General features: G+C 48.2%; 2 protein-coding genes across 8 annotated transcripts in view; one reads left to right on the top strand and one right to left on the bottom strand.

Moving 5' to 3' along the window:
* Positions 1 to 12,254, bottom strand: part of PPIP5K1 (diphosphoinositol pentakisphosphate kinase 1) — a 222,927-nt gene that overhangs the window by 13,217 nt on the left and 197,456 nt on the right. Inside the window, exon 31 of one of the 4 annotated variants that reach the window (XM_075069777.1) lies at positions 10,474 to 11,204. The exons of 2 other annotated variants lie outside the window; for them this stretch is intronic. In XM_075069777.1, coding sequence (XP_074925878.1) covers positions 11,155 to 11,204 — 50 coding nt within the window. In that variant the 3' untranslated portion in view covers positions 10,474 to 11,154. Of the gene's footprint in view, positions 1 to 10,473; positions 11,205 to 11,505; positions 11,848 to 12,254 lie in introns of those variants that run through there. One more of the 4 variants, XM_075069778.1, reaches the window with a different exon arrangement.
* Positions 1 to 12,254, top strand: part of MAP1A (microtubule associated protein 1A) — a 140,447-nt gene that overhangs the window by 88,441 nt on the left and 39,752 nt on the right. The window contains exon 1 of one of the 4 annotated variants that reach the window (XM_032768627.2): positions 4,072 to 4,148. The exons of 2 other annotated variants lie outside the window; for them this stretch is intronic. Coding sequence is in view for 1 of the 2 variants with exons in the window: in XM_032768625.2 (XP_032624516.1) it covers positions 4,122 to 4,148 (27 nt within the window). In the remaining variant the exon portion in view is untranslated. Of the gene's footprint in view, positions 1 to 4,071; positions 4,149 to 12,254 lie in introns of those variants that run through there. One more of the 4 variants, XM_032768625.2, reaches the window with a different exon arrangement.

The raw sequence follows: 12,254 nt of genomic DNA, 5'->3' as shown, positions 1-12,254 counted from the left end.
CCTAGATATCAGTAAGTGGAAATTGCAAGCTACAGTCTTTGCAAAACCACACCAGAATCTGGGTAGAAGCATCCATGCTCTGGTACTCTGTCTGGCTACATGCGCAGGTGGAGGAGACAGAAGCAGTGCTGGCACAGGTGTTGTGGGTCTTCCTAACCATCGTAAGCCTCCCTCTGTCAAACTCCCTCTCAAACTCCCCTGTCTACAGCTCCTTGTCTACTCTGCTCTGCTTTAAAGAGAAAGGTTTGGATGTAGTTTGGTTTATAGATTTTCAAGGGATTAACGGGTCACAGATAGGACCAACAGGGGACCCCCGCTTCCTTCCTACTCCCCTTCCAAACTCCCTTGCGAAACTCCCTGTTAGCAGCCCCCTGGTCGCAAAGCTCCCCTGGTCGCTTGTGCGCGGCTTTATAAAGCCCTGGCCTGAGTGAATGCCCCGCCCACTAGTTAAGGCTTAGCCAATTACCAGAGGCTTCTAGCTTTCAAACCTTCCTTTGTTGCTCAGCCTCCAACTGCCAGCTACAGCACAGGGTCCTTCAAACAACCAAAACAAACAAACAGACTGACAAACACAAGCTCAGCACACAGCAACTTTCTGTTGCTGTTGAATTAAATGTTAACATACGTCTATAGAAGCAAGTTTTGCATTGTGCGATACAATTGACCATTGTGGAGCTTTTTAGAAGACAATCTAGCCCTTTATCTCTCTTTTTTTTAATCTCATTCCTCTGAAGCATCAGGGATAAACATGGCTAAGATGAGACATTGGACAAGATGGGTCAGGGCTCTGAGGTGGTACCACACATTGTCTCTCTCTTAGGTGCTTGGCTGGCTGGCTCTTTCTCATATGCTCAGGGTCTAACTGATCACCATAAGTTGGACTAGGCAGGAATTTTATTTCAGGTCAAATAGGTAGTGACCTTGGGAGATTTCCACCTTCCTTTGAAGTGTATGGTTGCAGGTCACTTGCCAAGATCATCTGGTATATCTCAATCATCTCCCTGCCTTTGTGGGGACTCTTAACATTGGTGCACCTCAGTCTCTCCCATTCTCTGCCTGTGGCTGATAACAACCTAGTCTCCTGGGGGTTATAATGCTTTGATCTGATTTCAGGTGTTGAGTTTAGTGTGTGGGTGCTGGGTAGTGTTGATGGTTTGTGATATACAGGACATCAGACAGGATGATCTGGTGGCCTTAAACTCTATGACTCTGATCTGAGGATTTAGTGATCACTTCAGGAATCAGAGACCTTTTCCATCAGAAAAACATATATGTAGATATATGGGTCTGGGAAGTGTGTGGAGTTTCTTTACTGTTCTGTACTTCAGGGGTGTCGGGTAGTCTCAGGGTGTTGGGCCAACGTGATAGGTCAGGAAAGGTTTTAGCAGTATATATTGCCATATTGCTGTAGCTAGTAGCTTATACTGCTGTAACACCTCGAATGAACCATTCCCCCATCACCAACCAATTGAGAGAGGACTCTAACTCTTTCTGTTCATTCCCTCCATATGTTTGGTGGGTTGCCAATCTGTAAATCACTGTAACCCCATGTAGTGGCTTTTATATGGTGTGAAGAGTGAAAGTGGAATCTGTTGGTCAAAATGGCCCATACTCTCCTGGTTGCCACTACAGAGGCCATTTTCTTTTTCTCGGTAGGGTAGGATAAGGATCCCAACAGGAGGATTGATTTAATTCATTTTCTTTTAATCCCCATCCATAAGGGATGTTGTTGTTTCTGTGTTGCAAATAGGGAGAGACCTGGACATGAGATAGACAACGTAATAGTTATGAAGGTCTGGGCGTCTGAAGCTACTGCCAATGGGAAGGAGCTGAAGCTTCCTCCAAGATAGTCTGAGGTGTTGTGCTAGGCCCTGTAAACAAGTCTTGATAATCCTATTAAATCTTTTAAAATAGAATGGTGAGATGATGACAGGAAGCCCACTCAAAAGGTATAAACATCTAGGTAAAACATTAATCTGAACTGGATTAATCCCCCTTCCCCACCCCTTGGCTCAGTGAATGTGCCTGCCATTGATTGGTGTTTTCTGCCAGCTGCAGAAGGTTAGAGTCTAAATTCATTTTTTCAGTTTTTTTAAGGTTTCTTGCTATTTGTATCCCCAAGTATTTAACTGCCTCTGACTGCCTATGAAAATTCCACTGGGAGAAAGCCCTGCTAAAAGGCAGCCAGGCAATCTAAAGTAGTTCTGACTTTTCCCAGTTAATGCTACAGCCTGAAAGTGAGCCAAAGTATTGGATTAATGTAAGAAGGGCAGGGATTGTGATTTCAAGGTTCATTATAAACAGGAAGGAATCAGCATATACCATCTAATGGTACTCCAGTGGGCCAATCTTAATACCCAAATGTTTGGGTGAGAGCCTGTAGTGATCTTCATGGGCTCTAGGGCCAGATCAAACACAAGAAGGGACAACCCCATATGGTACCTCAGAGAAGGTTAAATGACCGTGAAATTATGCCATTGGTTAAGATTAGAGATGTGGGGTCCTTATATAGAAGTTTAATCCATCATCTAAAAACAAGCCTGAAACCAGGCTCTGGAGGGTCTATAGCATGTGCTCCCTCTTCACGTGATCAAAGGCCTCTTCTGCATCCAAGGCAGAAGTTCTTAGGGATCAGGGTCCTCATACTGTGCGATTATTAGAGCTACTCACTATCTTTAGTTATCTGAACAATGTCAGACTTTAATAAACCCCATCTGGCTGGGATGGATGATATTGCGCCTGGTGGCCAAAATATTGGCCAATATTTCAAATGCTAATTAAGGAGATTTCTGTATAGTTTCGGCATGACATGAGGCCCCGGCCCAACTTGGGAATAACTGAAAAACATATCAAACTAAAATATAGGCTCTCCTCCAAGCATGGGGCAGGTACTTTCCTCCATTGAACAAGGTAGCAACTTGCCTGCAGGGGGGCCAGAAACATGTTTATAACAATAAGCTGGAAAAGTATCTGGGCAAGGAGCCTTACCCAATTGCATGGATTTCAAGGCATGTTGCTAATGAAGTATCAGAGCTCTCCTCTTGGGCCACAGAGAAGCTGGTGCACTCAGGGCATTAATGAACAAGGAATATGTGGCCATTTGTAGAGCTGGGCTCCAGCACCCAAGGGGTTAATGGATTTAGAGCCTGATTCCAGGCTTTTTCACCTAAGGAGTTAACAGGATGGTGTGGCGGTGCCTGGGGCCAGGCTTGGTATCCAGGGGGTTAACAGAATGTTGTGAAGGTGCTGGGGCCAGGCTCCAGTACCCAAGGGGTTAACAGGATTGTATGGAGGTGCTGGGGCCAGGCTCCGGTATCCAAGGGGAACAGAATGGTGTGAAGGTGCTGGGGCCAGGCTCTGGTTCCCAGGGGGCTAACAGGATGGTGTGGCGGTGTCTGGGGCCAGGCTCTGGTTCCCAAGAGGTTAACAGGATGGTGTGGAGATGCCTGGGGCCAGGCTCTGGTACCCAAGGGGTTAACAAGATGGTATGGAAGTGCCTGGGGCCAGGATCTGGTACCCAAGGGGTTAACAGGATGGTGTGGAGGTGCCTTGGGCCACATTCTGGTACCCAAGGGGTTAACAGGATGGTGTGGCGGTGCCTGGGGCCAGGCTCTGGTACCCAAGGGGTTAACAGGATGGTGTGGAGATGCCTGGGGCCACTTTCTGGTACCCAAGGGGTTAACAGGATGGTGTGGAGATGCCTGGGGCCAGGCTCTGGTACCCAAGGGGTTAACAGGATGGTGTGGAGGTGCCTGGGGCCAGGCTTGGTACCCAGAGGACTTAGGTGGAAGACATGGAGGTGCCTGGTGCTGGGCATTGGCACCCATGGGTTTACAGGGAGCTCGTGCAATGGCTGGGCTCTGGCGCCTGCCCTAAGGGTTAATGATCTGGGAGCAGTGGGGGTGGGGGTGGGGGGGGTCAGGGCTAGGCTCTGGTCCCAGGTGTTCTCCAGGAGAAGACAGGCCCAGAGAGGGTTAAGTCTGCCTGGCGCATTGTTGAATGGGTGTCAGAGAGAGGCTGACCAGCTCCTCCCCCAGATTTGCATTGACATAGCAGCTGCCTTCTGCAGCTCATTTGTGTCTGTGACTCTGCAGGCATCCTGAGCAGCGGCTGCTACTTCCATGGGCTGCTCATCTCAGGACCCTATGGTACGTGCAGACTCCTCTTTCCCATCCTGTGCCCTCAGCCTGGTGTGAATGGGTGTTCGAGGGCGACTGAGAGTTAATGGAGACCTCCAGCCAGTGGGGTGGGGAGGGGGTGGGCATGCAGGATCGAGACAGCCAGGATTGGCCTCATTCTTGGGATGACACTGCTTGTCTCCCAGCTGGATTGCTTAAGGGTTGGAGGTACCAAAACAACTCATCAATTTGAGGTAGGGGTTCCTTCCATCTGGAAGTGCTCACAGGAAATCTGGATAATATGTGGCACATGGAGATCCACCCTGTCTGCTGCTGCAGCTCTGCTGTGTCTGATCCCAAAGGGATGGGATTGGCTGGGTTTCACCCTGCTGTGGCTAAGGAGTGGTTGGGAGATCTGCCGTCACCCTTCCTGGAGACCTTTGCAGTGATTCCTGGCAGATGCAATTTCTCTATTTGATCTGCTGAAATAGGGCAGGGGATGCTGCATGGAGTCTGGGCAGAAAAGGACAGTGACAAGAAGGTAAGGTGGCTGCAGGCAGAGCTAGTTTTTATAAGAGGACTGCACCCCTTGCCAGCTGCTCTTGTCCCAAGTGCCCCAGGGACAGAGAGACTCTGGATTCTCTGGCTGCTCAGCTGTTCTCTGCACTTGTCTCTCTGGCTCAGACATATCTCAGGATGGATAATACAGGGTAGGAGCCAGGGAAAAATACTGAGTGCCAGGAACTTGGAGTGTGCTGCAGCATCAGAACTTGGGCTGGCACTGCCTTGCGTGATGGTAGTGTGCTGGTCCCTCTGCCTGGGGCCGGCATTGCGTCTCAGGCACTCCCTTGGGCAAGAGTTGGTGACTGAGGGGTCTGTATGGTGCTGATGCTGGAATGAGGCTAATGCTAATCAGGAAGGGGGTGGGGTGTTAAGGTGGAATGCAATGCTGTTAATGGATTGGAAAGGGGTACTGGAGCCCCCTTCACGCGCACGTGTACTCTCTCTCTCACACACACACACTCATACACAGACACACACAGCAGTATCCTTGCATTAACTAAAGTCTGGCTTGGAGCTATTCAACACTTCATTCTTCCACTACAGGAAGCCAGAAAACATCAAACTCTTCCAATTTGTGGGGGAGGCAAAGGGGAAGCTGCCTGTGAAACGTATGAGTGATGCAGCCTTTCCAGGGCACCAGAGAGAGGAATGAAGTGGTTGGGCGTGTGGAGTTGATGTTCCTGTCCTGGGGATGCGTGTCCTGCCAGCTCTGTATCCAGGCTAATGACAGTGTTTAGATTTTCAGTTCCTTGGACATCAAAAGAGAGTGAAGCACTTGTGTCCTCCCAGTCTTTGTCCTTGTTAGTCCCCTGCCCCTGCTGTGCCTTCCCTTTAGCACAGACACTGCACTGGGTGAGCCCCTCCCTTTGCATGAAGCTCCTGTCCTGGATTCCCAAGGTTACAGGGCGGGGGCGACCCGCTGTCCCATCAGCAAAGTGGAGGGCTCTAGTTTCACAGGGCACATCCAGAGCTGACTTACCACCACCAGCTAATATATTATTAAGGTGTTAAACCTTGTGAACGCTACTGTTAAGAATGTGTCAGTTAAAATATTTTTAAATACAAGCTTTTCACCTAGTCTAGACAGAACCAGAGGGCCAGGGGCAGGGGCAGGCTTGGCCCCTTGAGCACTGGCCAGAGGCTGCTGCTGTGGGGTTGGTGTAAAGAAGAAGATGCAAACCCTGCTGAACTGTGATAGAGCAATTGAAAGTCTGGTGAAGCCAACAAAAGACTTCTGAATTAAGTGGGGGAGGGCGAGGGGCTGGGACTTGGAGTGGGAGTGGAGCGGGGAAGAAGGGAGGGAGTTAGACACATTTATCACACAGTGAGGAGGCTGGAGGGGAGGAGCTTGGCTGCTGCACACTCACTCACACACATGCACACGTATACTGCGGCAAATTCTGCAGCTGGTGCCTGCTGGCTTCTGACTGCAGAAAAGACAGGCTTTCTGGTTCAAACACTCTGATCTCAGGGACAGGCTTTATCCCACTCCCACACAGCATTGATCCCACTGAAAGAGCCCCCCAGGCCAGGCATCATTCCAGGCAGACCAGGGGCCCATCTTCTGTCCACAGGGGCTGATGGGTTAGGGGGTCCAGCTTGCTACAAGGAGACTGGTGCTGCCCCCCTCCCTCCTCCACTGCCCCATGGTTGCAGTTCAGCTGAATGTTCCTCCTCTCACATAGACATTATTACACATATGCAGAGTTCCTTTCATCTGCCCCTTGGGAGATGAGTAGGCACTCCTGTGCCCCATTTAGTATGTGTGCCTACAGAAAGATGCATGGGTTTGGAGGCCAAAGCATCCATGAGAAGAATTTCCTGAGGTGAAGCATGCAGAGCACAGTCCCATTTGCTGTTCCTCCCCATGTCAGTGCCATGAGCACAGCACTGACCAGGAAGATGTATCCCTAGCAGGTGTGGGGGGATGGGGGATGTATAACAATTCAAGCACAGGGGCTATGGGTGGTGAATGGCCAGTACAGGCAGGTAAAAGCAAGGGAAGGGAAGTGCACCAGGACTGTAGCTGTGGCTGGTCTAGTGGGCTTGGAGTGGGCATGGTGGATATTGGCCTAAGGGCTCTGGACAGTGGGGGTGCATGGGAGGCATATGCAGAATTCAGTTGGGGCGGTTTTCAGGCGCATAGTCTCCTACAGGAGTTAGTCTTGTGTTCTTTGTACACAGTCTTCCTCTTAGTGAGCTGCCCAGGGTCGCTGTGCCTCACAAAAGGAAGGGGAAACTGTTTAGTAAAGAAAAAAGTGATGTGTCTGTCTGGAAACAGATTATGAAAACAAAAGGGGAATCTGCCTGCATCCCTTGGCTGGTGGATAGTCTGTGTTAGTATGTGCCTGCCTCTGAACGGTCTACAGGGTTATTAGTGTGGGGACGTGTCTGTGGGGCCTCCTCGCCAGTGGGTATTTCATAAGAACTGAGTAGCAAGGTGAGAGGCTGCCTGGGGATGCTCATAGGGATTAGACCTGTTGTGTGATGGCCTATGAGCCAGGGGATGGTCTGTGGGGAATATGGCCTGTGGGGCAGCAGTTGGGACCCGCCTTGTCCACTGGGCAGTTTGTGTGGACTCAGCAGATGAGGGAGAGAAAAGAGCGAGTTGAATCACTGCAAGTGTTTCTGGGGAGGGTTTGTTGGGATCGGAAAGGAGGGTTATTTTCTCTTCCACAGATAGTTTCAAAATTCATTAGACAAAAATGTGCAGTTGAATTGTTTCCTCTGTCATGCCCTGAATTCCAGCATAGGCTGTGTGGCTGTTGGGAGGAAACCCTGGGGGTGGGCGAGGGTGGGAGGAGGAACCAAGATATTTTTATTCTAAGTCCCAGTTTGTGTCCAGTTTCTCTCTGCATCCCCTTTGAGCTGCTGACTGAATTCTCGGGATTCCTCCCACAAACACACATGCTTTCCTTCTGAGTGGAGTCTACAACCTCTCAAACACACCCTTTCTTTAACTCATTAATGTACAGTGGCTGTGCTCCTGCTGAGAATGCCTCATTTCCCCCCAAAGTGTCTTGTGGCTCCAGACTAAAGTCAGAACGTTTGCTCTCTGAGCCCAGCTCTTCAGCCACCTTTATGTATATTCTGGGCCTGAGTACCACAACTCCTCTGTAGTCAGTGGGAGCTGCAGATGCTTAGTACCTCTGAAACTGGCCTTTAAATCTTGCTGGGCCCATCTCTCAAATGGGGATTTTCCAAAGCATCTAAGTGACTTAGGGGAGCACAAGTCTCTCTGACTTTCAATGGACCATGTGCTCCTAGCTCACTTCGGTGACCCACTAACATCCGAGGCCTGTCTCTGGCCTTTGAGTGCCTCAGAGGGAAGGTGCTGGAAGAGGACCTGGGATGTTTATTGTTACTAAAGCGTGAGGCATTTCTGCTGTCTTCTGTCAGCACTAACTGGAGTACAGAATAAAGCCCAGTGCTGGAGGAGAAGACGAGCCAGTGTAAAGGGCTTTTGGGAAGCCTGAGTCTGTCTGCTAACTCCAGTTACCTGAGATATGGGCTCTTGTTAGTTAAATGCTTCAAGGTCTTGGTTTAACAAATTTTTATTGAAGATATTCATCTAGCACAAACTAATCTGTCTTATGGCTACTTTTCTTCTGAGAAGGAGAGGGCTCCAGTTCATCATTAGGGTGAACATTAACAGTGTTAAATAAAGAGACACCCCACCCTATGCAGTAACACACACTTCACAAGCTGAATTCTGAGCTCAGGACAGTAAGGTTTCTCCAAAGCTGCCATTAGTGATGCACAATGAGTTTGCAGTTTCTAGTAGTTTCCTGTATCTAGGCACTAGTGCCCCCAGGGAAGCCGGTTCCTGTATCTAGGCACTAGTGCCCCCAGGGAAGTTCTTGCTATTCTTTTCAAGGCAGAGATCCAGTCTGTGGAGGCTTATACCTGTTTTTCATAATGTACCATACATACAAATAGATCATACCAATTAGATATTGCCTTGCATTTTGGCAAGTCCAGATCATTTGCTTCTTCTAATAATCTTGATAATTCCTAAGAAGATTTTGCCTAAATTCCCTTTTCACCTGCCCTTTCTGAACTTTTTTTTATGCAGCCTGATCCAAGTGCCTCACCCCTGCCTGTATCAAATGGGATCCAACACAGAATCTTAGATGATTAAAAACTAGAACAGAATATCCCTTAGCATCTTTATTTTTGTATGTTGCTTGACTGGTGTCTGAGCCCTTCAGAAGACAGTTGTGATACCAATCTCTAAAAGGAGAAGCAGGAGAGAAGCCAATAATTACAGCCTGGTCAGCTATGTTCCTGGAGGCCTCCTGAAATGGCTTCTTATGGATAAACTTGGATAGAAATGGGAGTTCTGCCCAGAGCTTATGAGAAAGAGATCAGTTCAAACAAAGCTGATTGCATTCTTTGGAGGAAGAACACAGAATATAGGTGATAGCTGGATCAGTGGCTTATGTTCATCTGGAGCCTTTTGCAAGATACACATAGGTGGCTATCAAATGAGTTTACAGCGTAGGCATCAGCAGTAAGACAATGAGATGGCTGGAGAGTTGATAAGCAGGAAGTGCAGAGTACAATCTAATGGCAGTGAGTCCTCATGCAGAGGAGTAATAAGTGGGGACCCCTTGCCCAAGTCTGGGACCTAATGCAATTTATAACACATATAAGAGCAATTGAAAGTAGAACTAGTTGTGAGGTTTGGATATTTACAAGCAATACAGAGTTCAGATGGAGACTTCACCCTATGCAGGAAGATTTGGAGAGGTTTGGGGAAATGGGTGCACACAAATGGATATGACTTTGGGGTCAGGAAATGTGAAGTTAGGTATCCAGGGAAATTCACCTAGATGGCAGAATCTTCATTCAGAGAAGAGGAGGGTGACTGTGGAGCAATTCCATGAGGTTTGGGAGTTCAGGTCACAGTGTATGGCTGCATATGGTACTGTACCGCTATCTAAAGCAGTGACTCTCCCCAGCTTCCTTCTGCCATGGTTAGTTTATTGGCTTCATTTTAGATGTGGATGACATTCTGCATAGTGAGGCATTGCGGGTTCCCAGAATGCAACAGGATAAGAGGCTTGGAGATAAGAAAAGCTAGTGAGGAGGGAGCAGTATGAAGAAGTATTAACATCTATGAGTGGGAATGAGTCCTGGGGATCTGAACAGACTCTAAAATGCAGTAAGCAACGAGAGCGTTCCTAGGGAGCCTTTGCCAAAGATATGCCACCTGAAATTTACAAACTGGAGGGAAACTTGGGGTGATTTCCTTGCTTCTGATAATCATCCCCTCCATTGATACAGCTAAATCCTTCCTACAAGAGAGAGCTTATATGTGAGGCTCATAAACGTACGGTTGAAGAGCACAGTAAAGCATCAGATTTCATCAGGTGACAGGTACCTGTTTTTTAAAAAAAAAAGATCCCCAGGGGAGGGACACTTATTGGTCATTCTACAAGTGTCTCACCCCACCTTACACTTCAGATGAAACAAGATGGATCCTGGATTGTACCATCAAAACACTCAGGCCTTGGCTACACTGGCGCTTTACAGCGCTGCAACTTTCTCGCTCAGGGGTGTGAAAAAAACACCCCCCGAGCGCTGCAAGATACAGTGCCAGTGTAAAGTGCCAGTGTAAACAGTGCCGCAGCACTGGGAGCGTGGCTCCCAGTGCTGCAAGCTAAACCCCATGAGGATGTGGAGTACGGGCAGCGGTGGGAGAGCTCTCCCCCAGAGCTGGCGCTGCGACCACACTCGCACTTCAGAGAGTGCCGCGGCAGCGCTTTGAAGTTTCAAGTGTAGCCATACCCTGAGGAGCAAAATGTAATATTCCCAGCCAAGTACATCTTTATCAAGAAATGTTGCACAGTTGTGTTGCAGCATTTTTGGTTCTGCTGATAAGAAAGTGTCATTGCTTAAACGCAAAAACAATGAGTTATTTCATTTGCCTACTGTAACCTGGCACATGGAGTCTATCTCAGGATTAAGAGGGATATTTTTGTGGGATCCCCTTGTTAAGATATTGGCAACACATCATAGATACAATTCCACTGAAAAGGAACAATATAAGGAGCTAGCAATGGCCAGCATGGTCCCCTCAAGGTCAGTAAACACCTATCATGGGACTGGAGGAGTAGGAGGGAACCAGACAAGACAGAGTCTCATGGAAAAGACGAAGGTTGCAACAGATACAGCTAATGCTACCACAGGGAGGAAGGGTGTGAGACGGTTTTAACAAGCGCCAGAAGGGTGGGGAATGAGGCGAAAAGGCTGGCTCATTAATAAAAGGGAGATTAAAACAGTTGTTCTCATATGGCTGAGTCACTGAATTGCTTTTTAAAAATGGTCTATAACAAAAAAGTGAGATAGACTAGTCAAACAGCATGAGTTGAGAGAGAGAGAGAGATGGGGTCTCACCACTCCATGAAGCTTGAATCGATCGGGGGTCCCAGGTGGTGATAGTAGCTGAGGGTCCAGAGTACTGGAATCAGGCAGAGCTCCCAGCATGATCAGTCAGAAGATGAAGTCCCGCTAGAACTGATGCAGATTTTGGATCCAGACATCAGAGCACTTACTTGAGCATAGGTAGGAGTTTTTGTAGAGAAACAATAATGCATCAAGGGAGAACACTAGGTTTGTTTATGTGTAAACAAGAGGTCTCAAACACGCGGCCCAGGGGCCACATGCAGCCCGCGAGGTTATTTTCTGTGGCCCACGAGCTCCTCGCGGCCCCGCTGCCCTCCCCCAGCGTTTGCCTAGACCGGCTCCAGCCCGACATGCACTGGGGCCAGGGCAGGCTCCCTGCCTGCCTGCCTGCCTGCCCTGTCCCCGTGCTGCTCTGGGAAGCGGCCAGAACCTGGGGGAGGAGGGGCACAGGGGTGTGTCTGTGCTGATCTTGCTTCAGGCAGCACCCCCAGCAGCTCCCATTGGCCTCGGTTCCTCATTTAGCATTAAGGCCCAAGACTTCAAAGAGCTACAAAAGGATCTCACAAAACTGGGTGACTGGGCAACAAAGTAGCAGATGAAATTCAATGTTGATAAATGCAAAGTAATGCACATTGGTAAACATGATCCCAGTTATACATATAAAATGATGGGGTCTAAATTAGCTGTTACCACTCAAGAAAGAGATCTTGGAGTCATTGTGGATCGTTCTGAAAATATCCACTCAATGTGCAGTCTGTCAAAAAAGCGAACAGAATGTTGGGAGTCATTAGAAAATGGATAGATAATAAGACAGAAAATATCATATTGCCTCTATAGAAATCCATGGTACGCCCACATCTTGAATACTGTGTGCAGATGTGGTCGCCCGATCTCAAGAAAGATGTATTGGAATTGGAAAAGGTTCAGAAAAGGGCAGCAAAAATGATTAGGGGTATGGAACGACTTCCATTTTTAGAGAGATTAATAAGACTGGGAATTTTCAGCTTGGAAAAGAGATGACTAAGGGGGGATATGATAGAGCTCTATAAAACCATGACTGGTGTAGAGAAAGTGAATTAGGAAGTGTTATTTACTCCTCATATCACAAGAACTAGGGGTCACCAAATGAAATTAATAGGCAGCAGGTTTAAAACAAACAAA

Source organism: Chelonoidis abingdonii, chromosome 9, assembly GCF_003597395.2.
Source record: "Chelonoidis abingdonii isolate Lonesome George chromosome 9, CheloAbing_2.0, whole genome shotgun sequence".
Lineage (NCBI taxonomy): Eukaryota > Metazoa > Chordata > Testudines > Testudinidae > Chelonoidis > Chelonoidis abingdonii.
This window is presented reverse-complemented; position numbering and strand designations above follow the sequence as displayed.